This window comes from Eschrichtius robustus, chromosome 1 (genome assembly GCF_028021215.1).
Source record: "Eschrichtius robustus isolate mEscRob2 chromosome 1, mEscRob2.pri, whole genome shotgun sequence".
In the NCBI taxonomy this organism is placed as follows: domain Eukaryota; kingdom Metazoa; phylum Chordata; class Mammalia; order Artiodactyla; family Eschrichtiidae; genus Eschrichtius; species Eschrichtius robustus.
The window spans coordinates 74543179-74566377 of NC_090824.1; the positions used below are offsets into that span (position 1 = coordinate 74543179).

Consider the following 23199-nt stretch of genomic DNA (forward strand, 5'->3'; position numbering starts at 1 on the left):
TGCGCTATGGAGCTAAATTTTCTGGGTTCAAGTTCCAGGTCTACCTCTTACTAGCTGTATAACCTTAGTCAAATTATTATACCTCTTTCTGTCTTAGCCTCATCTATAAAGTGAGGATAATGAGTACCTCCCCACTACTGTGGCGATTAAATAAGTAAATACATGTAAAGTGTTCACAGCACTCCCTGCACAGTAAGTGCTCATGAACTGTTACTGAAGAAGGCAAATTCTTGTTGTGGGATCTGAGTTTCAAAATCTGTGTGTGTTTAGCTAGAAAAAAAATTCACTCTATTATAAATGATTTTTTTTCAGTGTTTACTAAATGTCTATAATTATGCCAGCTGCTGCAGTAAAAATTTAAAAAATAGCTCCTGAATGGAAAAAAAGAAGTTTAAGATATGATCTGTGATCTCAAACAATTTACTAGTGTGAAATTACTGAAATATGGGAAACAATCAAGGTAGAGTTAAGCACTAACCTGAGTAAACATGAAGTTCATGCTGATAGTTGAGAGAAGGAAGTGGTCTGTGTTGACTGAAATAGCTGAAGAGTGTTTCAAAACTGACTAGTCAGAGAAGAGGAGACACGCACTACTCCAGGCAGATGAAACCGCTTGAGCAAAGGAATAATACGGGAGTGAGGGCAGTGGGAAATAAGTACAAACAGAGGCCTGCGGCCAGATTATGAGTGGTTTAAAATCCAGGTACAAGCAACCAGGTCTTCATGCAGGAGGTAAAGGGGGACCATTGTAGGTTCTTGAGAATGTAGTGTTAGCCAAATAGAGAAAAAATTGGGGACGAAGTCTGAGCAAAAAATCCTCGCCCAAAGTGTAAGACTACTTTGTCTTTCACCTGAAAGATGTCACGCAGTTGCATGAATGTTCATTTAAAGGTGGGAGGGTTAAGCAATAGACGTGACCCAGAGACGTTCCACCTGGAAATCATGAGCTCGGCCCACGCTCCGAGTGCTTGATGCTTAATCCCAAACTAGAATTTTACTGACTAGTTAACCAACTTTAGCAAATTGTCAGAAGGTGCTCGCTCACCGGTTTTTTATGCTGGTAACGAAGGCGTGGTTTTACTGAGGAACAAACATGGGAAAGGGTGAGAGGAGGGTGAGAAAGTGAAAGGAAGGGGAGAGAGGTGGGGTAAGGGTATAGGTGCCAACCGGGCCGCCAGGGTCCGAGCGGAAGGGGGCCAGGGTCGACGGTCGGGCGGCCCTTGGGGGCCCCCTGGGCCCGCGCCTCGGGCGCTGCGCGTGTGCTCGCGGGTGGGGCGCCCAGCGGCCGCCAGCGGCCAATCCGGGCAGGCGTCCGGGGAGGGGCGGGGCTTGCCGGCTCCGGCTCCGCGAGTCCTTCTTTTTGCACACACACGAATACAAAGAGCCATACGACCTTCGGGTATCCTTTTTCCATTTTTTTTCTCCTTAATCTTGTGTGTGTTTTCAAATTTTTTTAAAAAATAGAGATCTGTGGCAATGCTGGGGTGAGGAAACTGTTGCTAAGGGCAATGTGCGCTTTTCCCCATTTCTTTTTCTGTCTCTCTTCCTCTTTCTTCTTCCTGGTCAAGGTTTTAAATATACCAAGAAGTTGAGAAGCAGGATGGCCGTGTACAACTGTTTGCAGCCAAATTTATAGAGATTTTTTTTCTTTTTGCTATCACATTTTAAGAACTGGTAAATTTTTATGGTCAGGGGAATTTAAAAAATTTAGCCTCTTGGGAAGTGTAGTTTTCTTTTTTTAAGCGGGATGAAGGGATAATGTAAATTTCTGCCACAGGCAACGTCGAAGGAAGCGGAGATTTGAGACTCCCTCACAAAGCTGTTTGCGTGCGTTTTACACACCCTCCCCCAGAACCAAAACCAAGTGGCTAGAATGTGGCAATTGTCCAAGGCCAATAGGTTAAAAATGTTTGGATTTTATAATTGTGACACTCATTTCCCGGCGGGGGAGGGGGGTCAAAGCCCTTCTTACAGTGTGTCTTACACACATTTTTCATGAGAACATTGTGTGTGTGTGTTTCTTTAAGCAAATAATTTCGTAAAGATTTATCTTGGGGTTTTGTGCTTTGTGTATATGTACAGTATGTGTATATGTGCCATATCAGATTTTGTTTTCAAAAGCGATTGCCTTTGGTTTTTTGTGTGCAAAGTAGCCCCTAGGATGTAGATTTTTTTCTGTTGTGTTCCCAAATGTGATCTAGACAGGATTTCATGTGCAAATTAAAGCTTAGAAGAAATCCTATGCAGAGAATTACTTAGGCATTTTCATTCCATGTGCATTTACTGTATTTTCTGCTCTTCTTCTAAAGTATCAGATTAGTGAATAATTAAATAATTGCCAAGGAATATGCAGTCCATGTGGCAAATGAGGGTAGGCAATTTATTGAGTCTGTGGTTTAAAGCCTTCTTTAGTGACTGTTTTGCCTAAGTGGTTTTGCTTTTTATTGTCTCACGTTCTTAAATGTGCAGCTGTGTATATTTTGGCCTTTATGTGTGGTTTGGTTGGTGTGTTCAGAAGGGAAGTTCTCTCTTGGCTTTTTGACAAAATGGTCGTTGATAGGTTGGGATTTGTTTGAAAAGCTTCACAGCTGGCAAAATATCAGGAAAATAATCCAGTCAAGTCCAATTCTCAAAAACTGTTCATGGTGGTGGTGATGGGGGAGGCGCCAAGAGGAGGCAAAGGCAAATAATATATGGGAGGGATAAGAAATGCATTTTGGTTATCATGTCGGATTTTTAAAATGAAAAGCCTTCTCCCCATGCCACGGAGAGAAGTGTACGAATTAGAGAACAACGGGCTCAGAACAGCACCTCCGGTTACAGGAGACGTATTCTCACTTTATTCTGTTACAGAACCATTGTCTCCTATTAGGAGTAATACGGAAAATATTTATAGTCAAATCTCTATTGGCAGATTGGAGTGAAAGCATAGGAGGTATATGGGGTGATGAGGGAGAAACTGGAATGTCACAAGTGAAGTAGCGACCAGGAGATAAAAAAAGATCTACTGTAGAGTTCAAATTTCAGGACAACAAAACCTGTGTGATAATACAGTTCCATTCCCCACCTCGCGTCCCACTCAGTTTCAAGCAGTATTTAGGACACCTAACAACGGTGATTAAACTGTTTGTACAAGTCTTGACATTCACTGTAATGAAAGTAGCCCGTGTGGGCTCTCTGGGTTTATCTGTATTGAGTGCATTTTTATTCCCTAACAATACAAGTCAGATCAGTCTCAAATGTGGATCATTCCACAAGTTTAGGCCTGCGTATCTTTGAAATCTAGTCAGTCTAGTGACCTTTGTGATGGCAGCAATGTTGGGAATTTTTAATGGAGTTTTGCTCTTAATCTTTTTCGCCTCACTGCAGGTCTTCACGTATACTTTTTACCTTCTCGGAAAACAGAGAGTTCTTCTAGAGCAGTATACACAGCCCAAGCCCCTGTCTTCCTATGCTATTTGATTTTTAGTAGGATTTTAGGCTCAGAGCCAATGTCCTTGCTTTGAATTTCTTTGTAAGAAACAAAATTCCTCCCACGAATATATCGTTGGCTTGGCCCTCCTACCAAAGCAAAGCTAAACTCGGTTGGTTTTGCTTGGGAATCCGCGGGGCCCCTCGAGATGAAAACTTCTTTGAAGTAAGGGCAGCTGCCACCTTGCTGAAAGATCTGCAGCTGAGGCCGGCAGGAACGAAAAGCCTTCTGCCACCAAATGTATGAGGCCGACTTGTGGCCACTGTACCTATAATCGTGTACACGCAGCTTTGTGAGCAGCAGAGAACAAAAGCGAGTAAACAAAAAAAAAAGCAAGCTAAAGATGGCGTCTAACGGCTTTCAAAAAGCCTCGCAGTCGTGTCCCTCCCTGAAGAGGCCCCTCCCCTCCCTGGCTTGTTGAGTGATTGTGGATTGCGGCCAATAACGTCCCAGCCCTGCTCCGCCTCATCGTCCAACCGCCAATCACCGGGAGCCCGGAGACTGGCGGGGCGGGGCCTCCCCGCGTGCGCGCGCGCTGGCCGGGTACACGAGCCGCGCCTCGGTCGTCCTCGGTCGTCCTTGGTCGCCCGCGCGCTCTTCTTGGCGCCGCTCAGTCAGGTGGCGCGGCGCGCGGGGCACACGCGGTGGGACACGCTTAGGGCCGCCAAAGCGGGATCGCCGCGGGAACTCTCCCGCCATACTCCCCCCAAGCCCTCCGAGCTTTTTTGGCCACGTAGTCTACCCACGGTGACCCAGCGAGATCCCCGGCCGCGCCTCGGCCAATCTGCTGTCTGCGGCCTTCTGAGGAACACCCCTTTCCCAGGACACCCAGGGCACAGTCTACCGGGGGGCCCAGTGGCGGGTCGCCCTGTTCCTTGCGGCCTCGAGGGCGGAGCTCAGCTCTGTTCTCCCTTGCGCCGCTGTGTTCACCCTGCCTGTGGCTGAAACACACGCTCTCTTCGGAAATTGTTCTGCTGTCCCGTGCCCACTTTGTCATCTTTGACTAATATTTAATCAGCTAACATTTACCGAGGGCTCGCTGGGCACACGATACAGCTTTAGGAGCTAGTTTTTCATTTTTCAGTTTCTCCAGAAATGCAGGAAGAGTCATTTACGTCAGGCACATGGATATGAAAACCGTTTAAACCGGTAATTTTAATCTCACCAAGTTGCATTTTAGCACATGTAAAGAAAAAGGACAGTGCTATACTGGGTTAAAAACTCTGGTACTACTATACAAACATACTTGGAATTTTCGGATTACGTGGGATCCTTTTCTTAGGACCTCATTCTGCCCTCTGGGTCTACATCTTTTTTACCCCTAGAAACGAGGTCTTAGATTTTGGTTTTTTTGTAGATCCTTAGGTGGGTCAGTCTTTAAAAATGTAGAAAAATACTGTTTTTTGGTATTTACTTACCTGCTCTTGTGTGATAAGGAGCTCATGTCTGATAGAAATAGGTTTTGAGAGGACCTTCTATCCGGTGAGCCATTTTGCACCTTCAAGTGGGGTAGAAGGGCTGACCGGCACAGCAGGAACTTTAAGTGGCCATTTTCCTTTTTTATTTCTTAAAATGAAGATTATGGTATCAATTGCTATGCTTTCAGTAATCACATTTAAGGAAGTCCATTGCTAGCATGACCCGGAATGAGTCAAGGGCCCATTATAAAAACATATATCATCTGAGTGATACCATATCCTACACACCTATTAAACAGTGGGAAAACTTTTATTTTTCATAGTTTGGAGGTGAACTCAGTCATGCAGAAAATTCAAACTCAGAATGGGTTGAAGCAAGCAGGGGAGCTGCCAAGGGTATGATTTATTTAGTTCTAACAAAAATACATGTCTTGGAAGGAAAGGGATAGTTAAGATTATGGACAGTCTCACCCTGAGCTGTCTGTCTAAAGAAGATGAGTTTGCTTTCTTCTTTACCTAAATATTTATTTTAAAAAACACAAAATTTTTGAAAAGTACATTTTCTAGGCTCCTTTCACATGTTTTAAAATTAGACCAATACAGAATGAACCCCAAACACACAGATTTTATGTAAACTTAAGTTTGACAGCTGCTGTCATTTTGTGTTGGCAACTCATCATAGGATTGAAGATCTTTTTCTTAACATTCAATTCTAAAAGTTGATAGCATTTTGCAAAAGGCATGTATGTTATTCAGTGGTGGTCAATCTTAGTTTATTCCTGTTTTTTCTTTCTTGAACAAGAATGCAAACTCTTGGTTTTAGAATAAATCAGCAATCTGAAGTTGCGAAAGTTGACAGTATTAATGTTTAATAATAATGGTATAGACACTGCCTGAATAATTTACTCCAGTTAACTGTTGCTTTGCCAGACATTCCATGGATTGCTTCATGGGCTATTATATTAAACAGTTATACATTTTGAGAGGTAAAATAAAGATACCATAATAAAGTTTAGCTATGTTAATAATGTTGGCAGGGTTAAATGGGCTTTAGAACCTTAAAATAGTGATAGAAAAAAGCAAGAATGATTAATTATGGTAGGTCTGGAGTGTTAGACAAGAAGAATTTAGCAGGTTGTAGCAACAGATAATGCAGCACTATCTATAATAAAGTTCTTTTATCAGTTTGAATTATTCAGACTGAGAAAAGTCTGTAAAGTAAAAAGAGTGTCTCAAGAGCATATATCTTTGTCTTGCTCTCTCCACATCAATGAATCTTGGCCCCTGAGTTCATCTTTTTCTTCTCTGCAGTCTCACGGAAGAGCTTGCTTTCCTTCCTTCTCACATTGCGCGAATCCTTGCTAGAAGAAAACTTAAATCCTTTCCTAATATGTTCATCCTTTCCTTTTTCACTGGCCTTTTTCTTTCTGCTTTTTAAACATACTGAGGCTCTAGTGCCCTTTCTGACTTCCTATTTCCTTCCTTTCATAACTAAACTCTAGAAAACTTGACTTCATGTCTTGCTTCCATTTTCTCTCCATCACGTTCTCTTTCGTCTACTGCATAGTATTACTTTCACTACAAAAAATACCTCTCTGGTCATTGCCAGTGACCGTCACAGACAAATAAAATGTATTTCCTTAATTTGCATCTTTTTTAACCATTCTGCAGCACTTGTCACAGTTGATTGGATCCACTTTCTTTTTTTTTTAATAAGATTGTTTTATTTATTTATTTTTTTATATATTTTTTTGGCTGTGTTGGGTCTTCGTTTCTGTGCGAGGGCTTTCTCTAGTTGTGGCAAGCGGGGGCCACTCCTAATCGCTGTGCGCTGGCCCCTCACCATCGCGGCCTCTCCCGTTGCGGGGCAGAGGCTCCAGACGCGCAGGCTCAGCAGCCGTGACTCACGGGCCCAGTTGCTCCGTGGCACGTGGGATCTTCCCAGACCAGGGCTCGAACCTGTGTCCTCCGCATTGGCAGGCAGATTCCCAACCACTGCGCCACAAGGGAAGCCCCACTTTTTTTCTTTTTAATAAATTTACTTATTTATTTTTGGCTGCGTTGGGTCTTCGTTGCTGTGAGTGGGCTTTCCCTAGATGCGGTGAGCGGCGGCTACTCTTTGTTGTGGTGCACAGGCTTCTCATTTCTCATTGCAGTGGCTTCTCTTGTTGCGGAGCACAGGCTCCAGGTGCGCGGGCTTCAGTAGTTGCTGCACGCGGGCTCAGTAGTTGTGGCTCACGGGCTCTAGAGTGCGGGCTCAGTAGTTGTGGCTCACGGGCTCTAGAGTGCAGCCTCAGTAGTTGTGGTGCACAGGCTTAGTTGCTCTGTGGCAATGTGGGATCTTCCCAGACCAGGGCTCGAACCCTTGTTCCCTACGTTGGCAGGCGGATTCTTAACCACTGTGCCACCAGGGAAGTCCCTTGACACTCTACTTTGGCTTTCATAACACTCTTTTCCTCCCACCTTACTGACCATTCTTCTCTTTTAATGAAGCCTCTTGCAAGGATTGGCTCGAAGTGCTGTCCTTGGCCTTTGCCAAGGACTTTGTATTTACTCCTTGGAGAGCTCATTCACTCTCTGAGGTTCAAATATAACCTCCTGCTAAAGTTTCCAAATCTGCATTCCAGCTCTGACCTTCCTCTTGTTTTTGTTTTTCAGTCCTAGCCAGTTGCTTTCAGAACATTCCATTTAAAGATGCTGCCATCAGTTTGAAATTTAACATGTTGTATAAATACACATCTTCTCAAACATGCTGGTGCCTCCTCTCAGCTTCCTCATTTCTATCATTTTGTCAGTGGTACCATCTTCTGACCCTCAGGTTTATAATCTTGAAGCTGTCTTTAACCAACCTCTATCCCCCACATTTATTAAGTTAAGAAATATGATCAGTCCTTCCTCCAGGATGTTGAACCTTCATATCCACAATGCTGATTCTCATCACTTCTCTCCAGGATTAAACAGTCTCCTAACCTCTAACTGTTCCACTTTAGTTATCTAAGACAGGGGTCAGCAAACTATAGCCTGTAATCTTAGGTCTGGCCTGCCACCTGTTTTTGTATGGCCCATGAGCTAAGAATGGCTTTTATATTTTTTAATGTAAATATTAAATGTAATTTGTGACATTTCTGTGTCCATAAATAAAGTTTTATTGGAACACAGCCATGCTCATGTTTATGTATTGCCCATGGCTGCTTTGTGCTACAATGGCAGAGTTGAATAGTTGTGACAGAAACCACATGGCCTGCAAAGCCTAAGTTATTTACTATCTAGTCCTTTACAGAGAAAGGTTTGCGGACCCCTGCTCTAAGAGTTTCCTTAACTTGATTTTCAAAGTCCTCTGTCAGGTTTCTGTACCTTTTATATAAGCCCTTTTGCTCTGATCTCTCACATGTACCCTGTTAATTCTGTTATGTTTGTTTTTTTCCTCTCACTTATCACATCTTCTTACCACCCTCCCAGTTCATCCTATATCTTGCTCAAGGCTCAGTTGTAGGTTTTTCTTCGATAAGCCCCCTTCCACATGATTTCATTCTGTTGATCTTTCTATTATTTTGAACTAACTCCTCAAGATTTTTTTAGTCTGTACCATATTTTTAGGCACGTGTATATTTTGACTCGTTCTTTAGACATTCTATTCTCACAGGCACTGTAAGCTCCTTGTGTGTAGGGACTTTGTCTTCCCTCCACTTGAGTACTTGGAGGTGGCAATCCATTTTGGTGACTCATCCTTTAGCATGGCCTTGCTTATAGAGAATTTTTAGAAACACATTTTTTTTGTTGTTTTTAACTTGCTCATCTCTAATGGGGATATATGTAGCTAATGATATTAGTGTTTTGTTTTTAATAATTTATCCAGCATTTGAATTGGTGTCTGGTTAGTAAATATCATAATGTGAAATGTTCCTTTAATACCTGCCAACTCCAGTTTCCTCATGCTTTTATTTCAGTGTCTTAGAGCTTATGTGGGAGACTCTAGCAGGAGCCAGGGAAACTAAGTCAGCAGTAATATCCATAGGAACCCCAAAAGAGTTATTTGAATGCCCATTATGTTACATTGCACTGTACCAGGTTTTTGTAGACAGATTAATTCAAGAAAACACCTATTTGTTGCCCTGAATGTGACATTCTAAAATGGACATAGTTAGGTAATACACAAAGTCGAAAAGCAGAAAGAAATTGAGGGACAAAATTATAGAGCAGATAGTATCGTGATATTTTATGTCAACACAAATATGAAAATATATTTAGCATTAAAAACTAGCAGAGTTGAAATTATCCTTAGTCTAAACCAGGTCATGATAGTAAGTAAATTACAAATACTCTGTTTTCTCAATACCTTTCTAATTTGCATCACAAAAGGTTTTGTACTGATAAATGCGTCTTTGTAGACTTGAATTCATTTTTTCTCAGAAATGTGATATTAAATTTAGAGGGGAAACTCCCCAAATTCTATTTCAAGCCATTGTATTTTTTTTTTTTTTTTCAAGATGAGGACGTCAGGATGGATGTCCAGGATGGGAACACAAAAGGTTTCAGGAATCTAGCTGTTATGTGTGGAGGACTGACTGTGTGCCAGTATTCTGTAGGTGCCTTTATATATATTATATACAGTCTTCACAAAAACACTCAGAGTAGGCAGAGATGAGAACACTGGGGCTCAGAAAAGGGAATTATATGCCCAAGTTCACACAGCCCATTTTAGTGCTGTTTTGGGAAGATTACCTAAGAAAGACCATTTAAGGGGAGGGAGGGGCTCAAGGCAGGCACAACGCTGGCAGGGGTAAAGGCCTCCTGCAAGAAAGAGTGAGTTTTTGGGGCAAGAGCGTTGCAGTTGTCAATTTGATCCCAGGAAGTGTACCCACCCGGAGTCCCAACATGATGCATCTTCATTTCTTTTTTTTTTTAATTTTTAAAAATTGAAGTATAGTTAATGTAAATTATATGTTACAAATGTACAATATAGTGATACACAATTTTTAGAGGTTGCACTCCATTTATAGTTATTATAAAATATTGGCTACATTCCCTGTGTTGTACAGTATATCCTTGTAGTTTATTTTATACATTATTTATTTATTTATTAAAAACAGTTTTTTTAACTGAAGTATAGTTGATGTACAGTATTATATAAGTGACAGGTCTTAATTTCTTGTTGTACAAATCCTGAACCCAAGTGGTATATTACTGTTTACATAATTTTCTTTTTCTCACAACATCCATGTTTCAGATTAAACTCTGCATGATGTTGGTTTTAAAAAAGTTAAACACCCCGCTGGAGCATGTAGGACCTTATTTAGGAAAGAAAAGGATATATTAATGATTCATCCACAAATTGACCTGGGAATCGCTTAGTGCTTTCCTTTAACCTTTCGTTTTAATTTGGCTTTAACCTTTATTTTTTGTTGTTGTTGTTTTTGTTTGTTTTTTATTTATTTTTGGCAGCGCTGGGTCTTCGTTGCTGCGAGTAGGCTTTTCTCTAGTTGTGGAGAGCGGGGGCTACTCTTTGTTGCAGTGCATGGGCTTCTCATTGTGGTAGCTTCTCTTGTTGCAGAGCACGGGCTCTAGGCACGCGGGCTTCAGTAGTTGTGGCACGCAGGCTCAGTAGTTGTGGCACACAGGCTTTGTTGCTCCGCGCCATGTGGAATCTTCCTGGACCAGGGCTCGAACCCATGTCCCCTGCATCGGCTGGTGGATTCTTAACCACTGCGCCACCAGGGAAGTCCTAACCTTTAGTTTTTTAGGTTTAACTATGCCTTCCAGTGACTCTAGCGATAAAGAAGCAGTAAATGGATTTAAGTTCTTACAAGATGTGACTATCTAGCACAGAAAAGCATTTCTTCGATATAAAGGGTAGAAAAAGCAAATTAAAGACTACTCTTCTTTTTTTTTTTTTTTATTTATTTTATTTATTTATGGCTGTGTTGGGTCTTCGTTTCTGTGCGAGGGCTTTCTTTAGTTGCGGCAAGCGGGGTCCACTCTTCATCGCGGTGCGCGGGCCTCTCACTATCGCGGCCTCTCTTTTTGCGGAGCACAGGCTCCAGACGCGCAGGCTCAGTAGTTGTGGCTCACGGGCCCAGTTGCTCCGTGGCATGTGGGATCTTCCCAGACCAGGGCTCGAACCCGTGTCCCCTGCATTGGCAGGCAGATTCTCAACCACTGCGCCACCAGGGAAGCCCAAGACTATTCTTTAATAACCAAATGTAATTAAAATGCATTGTCAGATTTACATTTTAGTACCTCAGAGGCATTGATATTGCCTGTTTCTGAAATGAGATTGCTGACTCAAAACAAACAAACAAACAAACCAAATCTCGGAATGTGGAAAATTCTCCTAATCTCCTCCTCTCCTTTTAATTGTGATGTTATGATATAATTTACAGGGTAAGATAGAAATGTATCTCTTGAGGAAATTGTAAACACACTTAAGATTTTGTCACTTAGGGAGCTTCAGGCAGAAAGTTTCTTTTTTCTGTAATCAAGTGTCATTTAGAAAATGACAATATGAAGTTCCTTGGAGTGTTCTCGGTTGTACAAACCAACCCTCCCACACTTTTTTTTTCCTCCTGAAGTAGCTTAGTTGCTTAACTACAGTGATTCAAAAGAGAGGCAGTTTGGCTTATCATTGATATTCTGGTCTCTCCTTTTGGGGGCTGGTTGTGTGGGTAGAGTGGCAGCATGTAGCTACTTAGACAATCCCGCTCAGCTCTGCCTCTCCCTTAAGCAGCATGAGAAGTGGAGTTGAGGGGCCCCAGAAGTGATTTCTCTAGGCTTCCAGCTGGAGGATTCAGAACAGCTAGTTTCTATTGAAGAGGCTGTAGGCCCAGGTGTACAAAGTGTGAGAGTAGGGGGCTGTGCAGCCCTGGTTACTGCAGCTCAACTCTCCTATCCAGCTTTTCCTTTCATTTCCCTGCCCACCCCCAAAACATTAATGATATAATAGTGTGAAGTTGGCAACATGTTGGGGGCTGCATTGATTGGCCTTTTCCTTGTTTAGGAGTCTTACTCTGAATGCATCTGTATGCAAATTATAGAGACGGTAGAATCATGATTTTTTATGTCAACAAAAAGTGGTATCAGTTCAAACACACACACACTAAACTGAAAGTAGCCATAACTGGATTCTGCTGTCTTCCCCTTACCTTGAAAAAGATATATAAGTTCTCTGCATGTCTCTTCTCTGGCCCTGGGTTAACATGTGTTTCCTAGAGCTGTTGTGTGGATGAGATTAACCTACATGAAGTGTTCTGAACTCCTTAAGGAATGATGTCAAAGCGGTAAAATGCAGTACTGTTTTTACAGGCAAGATAGAGAGACAGAGAAGACAGATCTACCTTTTCTTCCTTAATATTCTGATCTTTCCAGATGCCCGTGGGTCCTTTTGAGTCCCATCTCTGTTCCTTAGCTTGGAGTGGTGGGGAATTCCATGCCTTCCACCCTCTGAAACTGTGTTCCTCCCGAAGGCCTTTGTAGGCCCACCCTTTTGGGAAGGGGTGAGTGTGACCCCCAGTGTGCTGAGCTAGGGCAGCACAGGATCTGCACAGAGAAGAAGGCCCTCTGCTCCACAGCCCGAGGAGAGGCAGCCATGGACTGTGTGCGCCTTCAGGGCTAGCCCACTCCTCCTTCACAGAACCCAGCCCCGGGGGCCCAGGCTGCTCCGACCACCCTCCATGAAAAAGGAGAGTGAATCCAAAGAGGCCAGAGCTTCGTGCGGTCCGGTCGACTGGGGACACTTTTGGAGCAGTCCAGCAGCGTGAGCACGGGCCTTCCTGCCTCTGCCACCATGTCCTTCAGCGCCACCATTCTCTTCTCCCCTCCCAGTGGCGGCGAGGCCAGATGCTGCTGCTGTGCCTGTAAGAGTGAGACCAGCGGGGGCAGCACAGGCTGTCAGGGCGGGAACCCTCCTCCCAGCACCCCGATCACGGTCACCGGACACGGCCTGGCCGTCCAGAGTTCAGAGCAGCTCCTGCATATTATCTACCAGCGGGTGGATAAGGCCGTGGGTCTGGCTGAGGCTGCGCTGGGTCTCGCCAGGGCCAACAACGAATTGTTAAAACGTCTCCAGGAGGAAGTGGGTGAGCTGAGGCGAGGGAAGGTGCCCGTCCCCGATGAAGACAGCGAGAGCCGGGCTCACGGCTCCCCGCCCGAGGAGCCCGGGCCCCTCAAGGAGAGCCCCGGAGAGGCAGACAGGGCCGTGCCCGCCGGGGAAGAGGAGTGTGACAGCGTGGGCAGCGGCGTGCAGGTGGTGATCGAGGAGCTGCGGCAGCTGGGAGCGGCCTCAGCTGGGGGGCCTGGGCCCTTGGGCTTCCCGGCCGCTCAGAGAGACGTACGGCTCCCGGGATGCGCCCTGGCTGCAGGCGAGGGGCCTCCGATGCTCGACCCCGTGAGTACGCAGCGCAGGACACTAGCGGGGCTGCGCTTCTGTGCTCTTCCCGGCCTCTTTCTCTTCTCTTCTCTCCATCCTTCAGCCTTTCTTTCGGTTGTATCTGTGACAAAACAGCACGGTACCCAGTTTCCTTTGCCGGCAGGGAGAGTCAGCCCTCCTGGTTTTTTTGGTTTTTGTTTTTGGGTTTTTTTTTTTTTTTGGTACCGTGGCCTCTCCGGCAGAAGGTCATTTTCTGGCGTGAGTGGTGTCGGGGCAGTGGTACTGCCCTCCCTCTCCTTCGCTCTGCATGGCACCTTCTCCACAGCTGCCTTGGCTGCTCCGTGGGTTCTGCCTCTCCTGGCGAGGATGCCTGCTGAGCACAGACGGCTCATTCATATTTGATCACGGGCCCTCTGCTTGCCAAGAGGAATTCAGGACTAAGAGAGAGTTGGGGATGTGGGGAGAGAGAGGCAGAGGCGGGGAGAGAGAGAGAAGGGAAAGTGGGAGGGAGAGGACAAAGATAATAGCCGACAGGTGTAGAGAGGGAAAGAGGCAGGCGGAAATGAAGGGAAGGAGAAAAAGTGGAAAACAAGAGCAGAGGAGAAAGGTGAACCTAAATGGAAGGAGAATTGATGCAAGAGAGAGAAAATGAGGTAAGGTGGGAGGGAGGTAGAGGAGAGGAAATAAAAATGAGGAACAGAAATGAGAGTTGAGAGTTAACAGTAAGGGGATAATAACATGTAGGGAGAAAGAGGGAAGCGAGCGGGCCTATTTTGTGAGCAGGAAAAGACAAAGAAGTACACTGTGCTATTTCAGCTTCTTTACTGCTCAGGGCCATATGAGCAGGAAAATCCTGGCTGAGGAGAGTAAAAACTGCAGAAGTAGTTTCACACATGGAAGTATGGAAAGGAGATGGAGCAACTCTAGAGATCTCAGAGATGGGAAACTAACAGATGTGTTGCCACTTGAGAGACAGTGGGAGGTCTGTCAGCTCTCCTCCACCCTCTCCTCCAGAGCGTCCTCCCTCTGCACTGTCTCTTTTCCTCCTCCCCGCCACGACGAGGCCAGACACCCAGGAAAGTGTAGAGCAGCAGAACACACAGGGTTGATGGGAGGGATGAGACTCCCAGCCCATCTGCTGGATCTGAGGAATGTGACCAGTTGTGTCACACTGCAACTGGTCACTGCTCCCCCGAGGCCTAGCCACGTGCGTGGGTGATGGCCCCGCGGCTCGCCCCAGTCTGTGCCCCGCCAGGGACTGTCCTTGGTTTGGGACTGTTGGAGCAGGAGCTGGGAAGGTGGGAGGAGGCAAGGAGGTACCAGGCCAGGCAGTGCCCTGAGCTGTGGTTCTTTCTGGCAGCGAAGGCTTCCAAGCCAACAGGATGGAATTAGATTTCACAGCACAGAAAGCAGCTCACAGGTCTATAAATCTCAGCCTCCTCCCCCACTTCTTTCTGTGTTTTTTTTCCCCCACTTTCACTGTTTTGTTTTCTTGGCTGCAAAAATCCCCCTCCTTTCTTCTTTCCTCTCTCTCTTTCTCTCTCCCCCTTCCTCCCTCGTTCCTTCCCCTACCCTGTATGTCCTTGAGTGAGGAGGGCACAGGCAGGCAAGCAGGTGTCAGGGCAGTGACAGTCGGATGTGGCCAGGGCAGGATCAAGGTGAGGGCACACACTGGCCCCGCAAAGGGAGAAGGGCGGGGTCGGGGAGGCAGTGCTAGCTAGCCTCTCTAGAGATTTCTGACTTTATATCTCCCTCCTTTGCTCCCATATTTCTCCTTTTTATTGATATTTTATTTTCTCGCTCCTTCTCTTGCTTGGTTTTCCTTTCTTGTCATCACTTCCTCCCTCAACTCCTTTCAGGCAAAACACTTACCTAGCTACATTTCCTATACTCAAGCACAAAGCATAAATGACTACTCACAAAGCGTCAGAAACATGCCGTCTCTGTATAATCAGTCCTATGGTAATGACCCAACATGAGAGGCCCTGTACCCACAGAAATATTTGCCCACACTCCCTGTTCATTATACTTGGCCAATGAATGATGGTTGATCAGGTTCCCGTAAGCCTGGCTGGCTAATAAGCTATTCTTTTTTATGTTCTTAGCTGGTGGATGATTATGTGGCCTCTGAGGGTGCAGTGCAGCGGGTGCTGGCCCCTGCTTATGCCAAGCAGCTTTCACCAGCCACACAACTGGCGATCCAGCAGACAACCTCAGAGACAGGGCCGGAAAGCGGAACCAAGCTGCCACCGCCCCGCCCTGAGGACATGCTTAGTGCTGCTGCTGCCCTGGAAGGTGCCTTGGAAGAATCAGGCCCTGGGGGAACTGGGGAGCTGAGACACTCTCTAGGATTTACTGCTTCCCCATGCAGGACCAGAGGGAGTGGGCAGAAGAACTCCAGGCGCAAGCGGGATCTGGTCCTCTCTGTGAGTGAGCTCAATTTCTACACATTTTTCTTCAGTCTGGAGAGATAAGTGAAGAGGGAAATGTGGGTTGATTTTAAACGTCCCATATCGAATGAATGGTATCCTGAAGCCTGCTGGAGTGGGAGGGGCAAGAAGGAGACTGACTCTTCCCTAGCCCAGGGACAGGCAGCCCCTCTGCTATCAGTGGAGCTTCTTTAGATTTTTCCAGATAGATTGATATCTTCCATTTAAAGATAAGGGAATTATATCATATATATAATTATATAATTATATCTCCTGGTGATCTCATAATCCTGATGGGGAGATCCTTAAGGGGTTAAGCAGATTGACTGCAGCAGAGTAGCACTGGAAACTGCCTGCAAATTACCAGTGTTCAGGATAAGTAGCAAGGGTCCCCTTGGGCAGAAAGGCCAAGGTGTCCTGAGGTGGTCCGATACCCCAAAGATGCAGAGGGCCACTAGACACTCAGCTCAGGTATAAAAGGTTTGGAGATTCTAGTGATTCTCAGAGCACTTGGCAGGGAAGGTACTGATATGATCCAGTTCTGCCTGAAAACTTGCAGTGGCTCGGAGCCCTAGGAACGTCACTAAACATCCTACAGTGTACAGGATGTCTCCCCCAACACCCCCATTATCCAGCCTAAAATGTCAATAGTGCTGAGGTTGAGAAACCCTGTTTTAGGGTGACCGCAGACCTTTGGATCAGCTCTGTCGCCCAAAACATCTTTCTGATAACTATGGGGATGTTCTTTAGCCATATCGTGTTCTCACTGACGGTAATAGGCCTCCATTCTCTGGATAATGGCTGATGAGGTAACTTGAGGGTTCTGGTTAGGAGTGGAGGTCACCACTGACATCCAGCAAAATCTCCTCATAGTATAGAACTCATTTCTCCTTGTTACAGTCTTAGTAAAGATTGAAAACAGCTGACTACCATTTATACCTCCTTTATTCATATTACTTCTTTCTTTTTCTAAGAGATCCTACTCTTACTCTGCCTTTCATTTGATTTGTTTTTACATTGACAGATTCTTTTTTTTTTTTCCCTTCCAGAAGACACAATTCATAATCAGTATCAACTGGTTTCTAACCTTCATTTCAAATTTTGGTTATGTTCAGTGACATGTCACTTATCAAGAACAGGGAATAGGGGGACTTTCCTGGTGGTCCAGTGGCTAAGACTCCGTGCTCCCAAAGCAAGGGGCCTGGGTTCGATCCCTGGTCAGGGAACTAGATCCCACATGCTGCAACTAAGAGTTTGCATGTCGCAACTAAAAAAAAAAAAAGATCCTGCATGCCACAACTAAAGATCCCGCATGCCGCATGAAGATCCCGTGTGCCGCAGCTAAGACCAGGTGCAGCCAAATAAATAATATTAAAAGAAAAAAAAAAAAAAGAACAAGGACTAGGTTTAGTTTCTCTGTCATGGATTTCTGGCCCAAGAGGGCACTGTTGTTGCCAGTGATAGAAATGGAGGCTTATACCTAGAAGTACATTTCAAGGGATTTCCCAAAAATTCATAGTGCTTAAATTGTGAATAAATGTGTGATAGTTAAAATTTGCATAAAATCAGGACTTCTGATCAGTTCCATTCCTCTAGTGCCTACTGCCTCCAGCGAGAGGTCTAGTGATGAGGCCTGGCTTCTTCCTGCCCTTTGGAGAGCTCAGCATTGGACCTTCCGGGAGGACAGCATTCTCAGTCATCCTGTTCTGTGTTATAGTGCTTGAAGAGGAGCGAGAGGACCAGTCAGGGAGTCTTGCTGCCCGTCACAGAGAAAGATATAAAATGTTCTTGTATTAGTCTGTGGGTTTAGAGGGAGAGGGATAGTTGCAGATCTTCACTGTTCCAACCTTTAGCTCTGGGAAGGAATGAGAGAGGCATCTCTCCAATCTGATGAAGCTGCTGTGGGTTGCTGCTAGGGATCCAAAAGAACCAAATCGGAATCTTAATTCCTTGGACTGCTGCAGATCCCAGCCACCCATTGGGGAAATTATTCATTTTTAGCTCACTCAGGAGGTAGGTGAGCCAGCAGCCTTTACAGTCTTAATGCTTATTATTGTCTAGAGTATTTTCCCTTTCCACTTCAAGCTTGGTTGGATTTTTATCAGCTGATCTCTTCCAAGCCACTTGAATTGGAAGCTATGCAACTCCCCCACCCTACTTTTTTTTCTTTTCTTTTTTTCTGCAACTCTTTCAAATTCTTTCTGAAGCATTTACCCATCTTTTGTGATTTTTCAAGTTTGGACTACTAAGAGGTAAAATAACTATATCAAATATGAAGCTAGTACAACAGTCTTTTTTACAGAGTGGAGAGCCTAGCCATAAAGAGTTAACAGTAATTTCCTAAGTTGATATGGTCAGTCAGCCATAGGGGTAGGAGTGTAAATTGGGCATTTTTTAATATGAAGCTGAAATCCTGAGATCAGCATCCCATCAGTTTGGGACTGGGTAATTTCCATTGACTGAAGGACCTTGGGCTGAAAATATAATGAGAAACAACAAAACTAAATTTAATAGGAAGAAATGTAAAATCCTACATTAAAGTTTAAAAAAAAAAAAAGGGCTTCCCTGGTAGCGCAGTGGTTGAGAGTCTGCCTGCCAGTGCAGGGGACACGAGTTCGAGCCCTGGTCTGGGAAGATCCCACATGCCATGAGCAGCTGGGCCCGTGAACCACAATTACTGAGCCTGCGCATCTGGAGCCTGTGCTCCGCAACAGGAGAGGCCGCGATAGTGAGAGGCCCGCGCACCGTGATGAAGAGTGGCCCCTGCTTGCCGCAACTGGAGAGAGCCCTCGCACAGAAACGAAGACCCAACACAGCCATAAATAAATAAACAAATAAATAAAATTTTAAAAAACACAAAAAACAGTTGCAGAATGGTGGAGACAGTAATCCATGTGAAAAATGGACTTGAGTTGACTACAAGCTCACTATGAATGAGCCCTGTGACACTGAGAGTAGGGATGGGCTTGCTAAGAGAGGTACAGCATCTTGAGTTTCATTCCTAGAAGTATAGAGTTCTACTTGGGGAAGTAATGCTCCCTTTGGCCAGACCTCAACAGATGAGTTAGATTAAGTTCCAGGTGCCATGTTTTAAGAGGGACACTGGCAAACCAGAGAGGCACATAGTTTCATGAGGAGTCTGTCTGGCAACTATGTCATGAGGAATGGTTGAAGGACTTGGTGTTTAGACGGGACAAGAAAAGACTTGGGGAGTACATGGAAGCTGTCTTCAAATACTTCAGGTGCTGTTAGGGCAAAACTGGGGTCAGATTTTGGAGCATCTAAGGCAAATTTTTTAAAAAATTTGTTTATTTATTTATTTTTGGCTGCACTGGCTCTTGGTTGCTGTGCGCGGGCTTTCTCTAGTTGCGATGAGCTTGGGCTACTCTTCATTGCGGTGCATGGTCTTCTCATTGCAGTGGCTTCTCGTTGCGGAGCACGGGCTCTAGGCGCACGGGCTTCAGTAGTTGTGGCACGTGGGCTCAGTAGTTGTGGCTCGCAGGCTCTAGAGCGCAGGCTCAGTAGTTATGGCGCTTGGGCTTAGTTGCTCCGCGGCATGTGGGATCTTCCTGGACCAGAGCTCCAACCCGTGTCCCCTGCATTGGCAGGCGGATTCTTAACCACTGCGCCACCAGGGAAGCCCCTGAGGCAAAATTTTTTAACAATTAGAGATGTTCAATAGTAGCTGAGTCAAAAACTAGTGAGAACCCATCATTAAAGGTGTATAAGCAAAGGTAGCAACTTCCCTGGTGGCACAGTGGTTAAGAATCCGCCTGCCTGAAGGGGACATGGGTTCGATCCCTGGTCCGGGAAGATCCCACATGCTGCAGAGCACCTAAGCCTATGCGCCACAACTACTGAGCCTGCGCTCTGCAGCCCGCGTGCTACAACTACTGAAGCCCGCATGCCTAGAGCCCGTGCTCCGCAACAAGAGAAGTCACCGCAATGAGAAGCCCGTGCACCACAACAAAGAGTAGCCCCCGCTCACTGCAGCTAGAGAAAGCTCGCGTGCAGCAACGAAGACCCAACACAGCCAAAAATAGATAAATAAAATTAAAATAAAAAAAAAAAAAGAAATGTCCACTTGCAGTAGCCCTGGTGTATATTTGCTCTCTCCTTGCTATTAGGAGTATGTTTGTGGAAGCGTTTGAAACCCTCTACTGTAGTGATCATATTCCCTGGGAGCAGAAGTAAGACCAGGGGTAATCCTGGAGACTCCACACAAATTAAATGAAAAGGAAAGAAAGGGAGGGTTCATTAGAAATACTAACTTGGATCGGCTCTATGGCTAAGAAAGGACATCAACAGAAATGGTACCTAGACTATGGGCAGCATTCAGGCAGAGAACCCCATAGGGACAGTGCCTAGGGACCAGAGGAGGGTTTCATCATATTTGCTCCCGGCTTGATTCTGTGTTTGTTTGTTTGTTTCCCCTAGAAATTGGTCCACAATGTGCATAACCACATCACCAATGACAAGAGATTCAATGGGTCTGAAAGGTACGATCCTCTTGAGGGAAAAGATCATAAGGAACTTTGCCAAGGAGAGGGAAATAGAGGGGGCTGCTCCAGTATAACAGTGAGGCTAAGGCTTCCATCTCACCATTGCCCCTTGTATACTGTCTTGGGCCATGGAGGACTTTGCCACGAAGTTGATTAGTGCTGGGAATCTCTGTCTAGCTTTTAAAATGATGACGAGGGACTTCCCTGACGATCCAGTGGTTAAAACTCTACCCTCCCACTACAGGGGGCACGGGTTCCATCCCTGGTTGGGGAACTAAGATCCCACAAGCCACGTGGTGCAGCCAAAAAATAAATAAATAAAATAAAATGCTGACTGCCTTATTCACTCTCTTCTCTTGTGGCAGCATCAAGTCCTCTTGGAATATTTCAGTAGTGAAGTTCCTTCTGGAAAAGCTCAAGCAGGAGCTGGTAACCAGTCCCCACAATTACACTGACAAGGAGCTGAAAGGTGAGAAAAACTAAGTTAACTCCCATCCCATCCTTTCTTCATCCCCTGTTCCTGGCCAGAGGAGAAGAGGCATATGGAGATGATTTAGGTGGTTTTGAAAATAGAGGACTTAAAAAAATTGGTTTTGGTTATTCTTTTCACCTACAATATACACAGGATTGTCTCTAATTGCCTTTTTATTCCCCTACTCAGTCTGAAATGAAAATGGGAGAAGGAAAGGGCCAGAACACCATCATGCATGACACTTACACGCAGAGCCTGAATCTAGGGTGTTATGAAAAGGAGGTCAGAATCCAGCCCTGCCCTTTTGTCCCTAAATATTATGTCCTGGGTTTTCTACTTTCCTTGCTCTTCTGTTATTTGTCTGTAGCACTAAGAAAGCTTCTGCTGAAAAAGTACTTGTAATCTGCTGCCAGCTGAGTAGAATGGGGGTAGGTTTAACTGGGAGTGGGGGAAGGGAGTTACAGAAGCATTGGAGTTGTCTTTTTTTTTTTTTAATATCTTTATTGGAGTATAATTGCTTTACAATGGTGTGTTAGTTTCTGCTGTATAACAAAGTGAATCAGCTATACATATACATATGTTCCCATATCTCTTCCCTCTTGCGTCTCCCTCCCTCCCTGGAGTTGTCTTTTTATAGTGGGAGGAGTTCCTGTTGGAGACGGAGAGGGGCAGAGGGAGCTAAACCAGAGAGGAATGAATAGATGCTGATGGACATACCCAGAAAGCCCATCGTCTAAACAGTGGTTCACCCCTCTCCCATCCAGTAGTATTAGGGCAAAAAAAAGGGCTGAGGACCCTGCTTTTTGCTGCCTGCCTTCTCCCTCCCCACCAGGAGCCTGTGTAGCCTACTTCCTTACTAAGAGGCGTGAGTACCGCAACTCCCTGAACCCCTTTAAAGGCCTAAAAGAAAAAGAGGAGAAGAAACTTCGAAGTCGCAGATATCGGGTAGGTTTCTAGTCTTTCCTTTCAAGATGCTAAACTCTAAACTCTAATAAATAAGTCACAGTGGGAAGGGCCAGGGGACGTGGCATCTGAGAAAAGAGTTGAGATCCAGGAATGGAGCAGAGGAGGAGGAGGAAGGGAGCCAGTTCTAAGATCTGACTTGGGTTCTCTTGAGAACTTGGTTCTCTCAGGCACAGATTTTACACAGCCTCCCTTCCACCCAAACCCTTTCCCCAAACCTAATGCATGGTTTGTTGCTCTTCCTAATCTCTGTCCTGGGCTCCTACCTTAGCTTTTTGCCAACCGATCCAGCATCATGAGGCATTTTGGCCCTGAGGACCAACGCCTGTGGAAGGATGTGACAGAGGAGCTGATGTCAGATGAAGAGGACAGCCTTAACGAGCCAGGTGTCTGGGTAGCCCGGCCTCCCCGTTTCCGGGCCCAGCGCCTCACGCAGCTCTGCTACCACCTGGATGCCAACTCTAAGCATGGCACCAAAGCCAACCGTGTGTACGGACCTCCCTCAGACCGCTTACCTTCTGCTGAGGCCCAGCTCCTTCCACCAGAACTTTACAATCCTAATTTCCAAGAGGAGGAGGATGAGGGAGGTGATGAGAATGGACCTGTCTCCCCATCTTTTGACCAACCCCACAAAACCTGCTGTCCTGACTTGAACTCGTTCATTGAAATCAAGGTGGAAAAGGATGAGTGAAATCTATAAACCAAGAATAACTCTGGCATCCGCCTCTTCCCATGTCCTCAAAATGGGTGGCCACAGGGCTTCCCAGAATAACGAGATGTCTTCTGCAGTCTGAGAAAGCAAATCTGCCTCTCTTCTCAACACAGTCTCCACTGGAAGTGGAAGCTGGCAGCTCTGGTGGGATAAAAGGACTTACCTCCAAGGGGGAAAAACTCCCCCTGCTGTGAACGACAGGCCAGAAAATGCTTATTCCTAAGCATAACAGTGCCTCGGAGGAGCCTGGGATGAGACAAGGAGGAGGATGGGTCCAAGAAACAGGAGGCCTTCTTGACGTATGCCCTGGTCTCTGAGTTGTTTTTTCTTCTGGTTTCACTGAAAGCTCTAGGGAAGCGGCGCTTGGTTATACCTTCTACTTCTTCCCCTGACTGCTGGTCTTGCTCTGCAGTGGAAGCAGCACAGGACCAGGCCAGGGTAATACTGCCACCTGGTGGACAGTTTCAGTCATGGGCTTCATTCTTCTGAGCAGAACACAGGCTCCATCCGTATTTGGGAATTGGGATCTAGATGTAATAGCTATTGTTTATTGAATTATATAAGGAAGATTTTATTATTCCCATTGTACACATGAGGAAGTTAAGGCTTAAAGAGTTCCCGTCTCACCAGTAGCTGCTTTCCCACCGTGTGACCAAGCAGTATACGTGGCTTGGTAGCTATTTCTTAGTCCTGTCAGCCAAGCTGTATTTTGAGGAAGGTGAGTGTGTGTGTGTATGTGTGTGTGCGCACACAAGCACACATGCAGAATATATATACACACACACAAAATTTGTGCCTTTTTGGATGGATTGAGAAGTAAACATGGCTTTCTCGTCACTCAGTCAATCATACAACAAATATTGATTGCT

At 45.4% G+C, this 23199-nt stretch overlaps 1 protein-coding gene across 2 annotated transcripts; it reads left to right on the forward strand.

Annotated features, from left to right (window-relative positions):
- The first annotated feature begins 621 nt into the window (after window positions 1-621).
- C1H14orf93 (chromosome 1 C14orf93 homolog) lies at window positions 622-22623 on the forward strand. 2 transcript variants are annotated; one of them, XM_068534839.1, is made up of 7 exons: window positions 622-703; window positions 12518-13270; window positions 15358-15678; window positions 20119-20180; window positions 20549-20652; window positions 21488-21600; window positions 21890-22623. In XM_068534839.1, exons 2-7 carry the CDS (start codon window positions 12671-12673, stop codon window positions 22307-22309), a joined length of 1620 nt encoding a protein of 539 aa, XP_068390940.1. In that variant the 5' UTR covers window positions 622-703; window positions 12518-12670; the 3' UTR covers window positions 22310-22623. The 2 variants fall into 2 exon arrangements, with proteins under 2 accessions (XP_068390940.1, XP_068390937.1); XM_068534836.1 differs by lacking the exon at window positions 622-703 and adding an exon at window positions 1363-1399 and having other exon boundaries at window positions 12253-13270.
- Window positions 22624-23199: the final 576 nt, after the last annotated feature.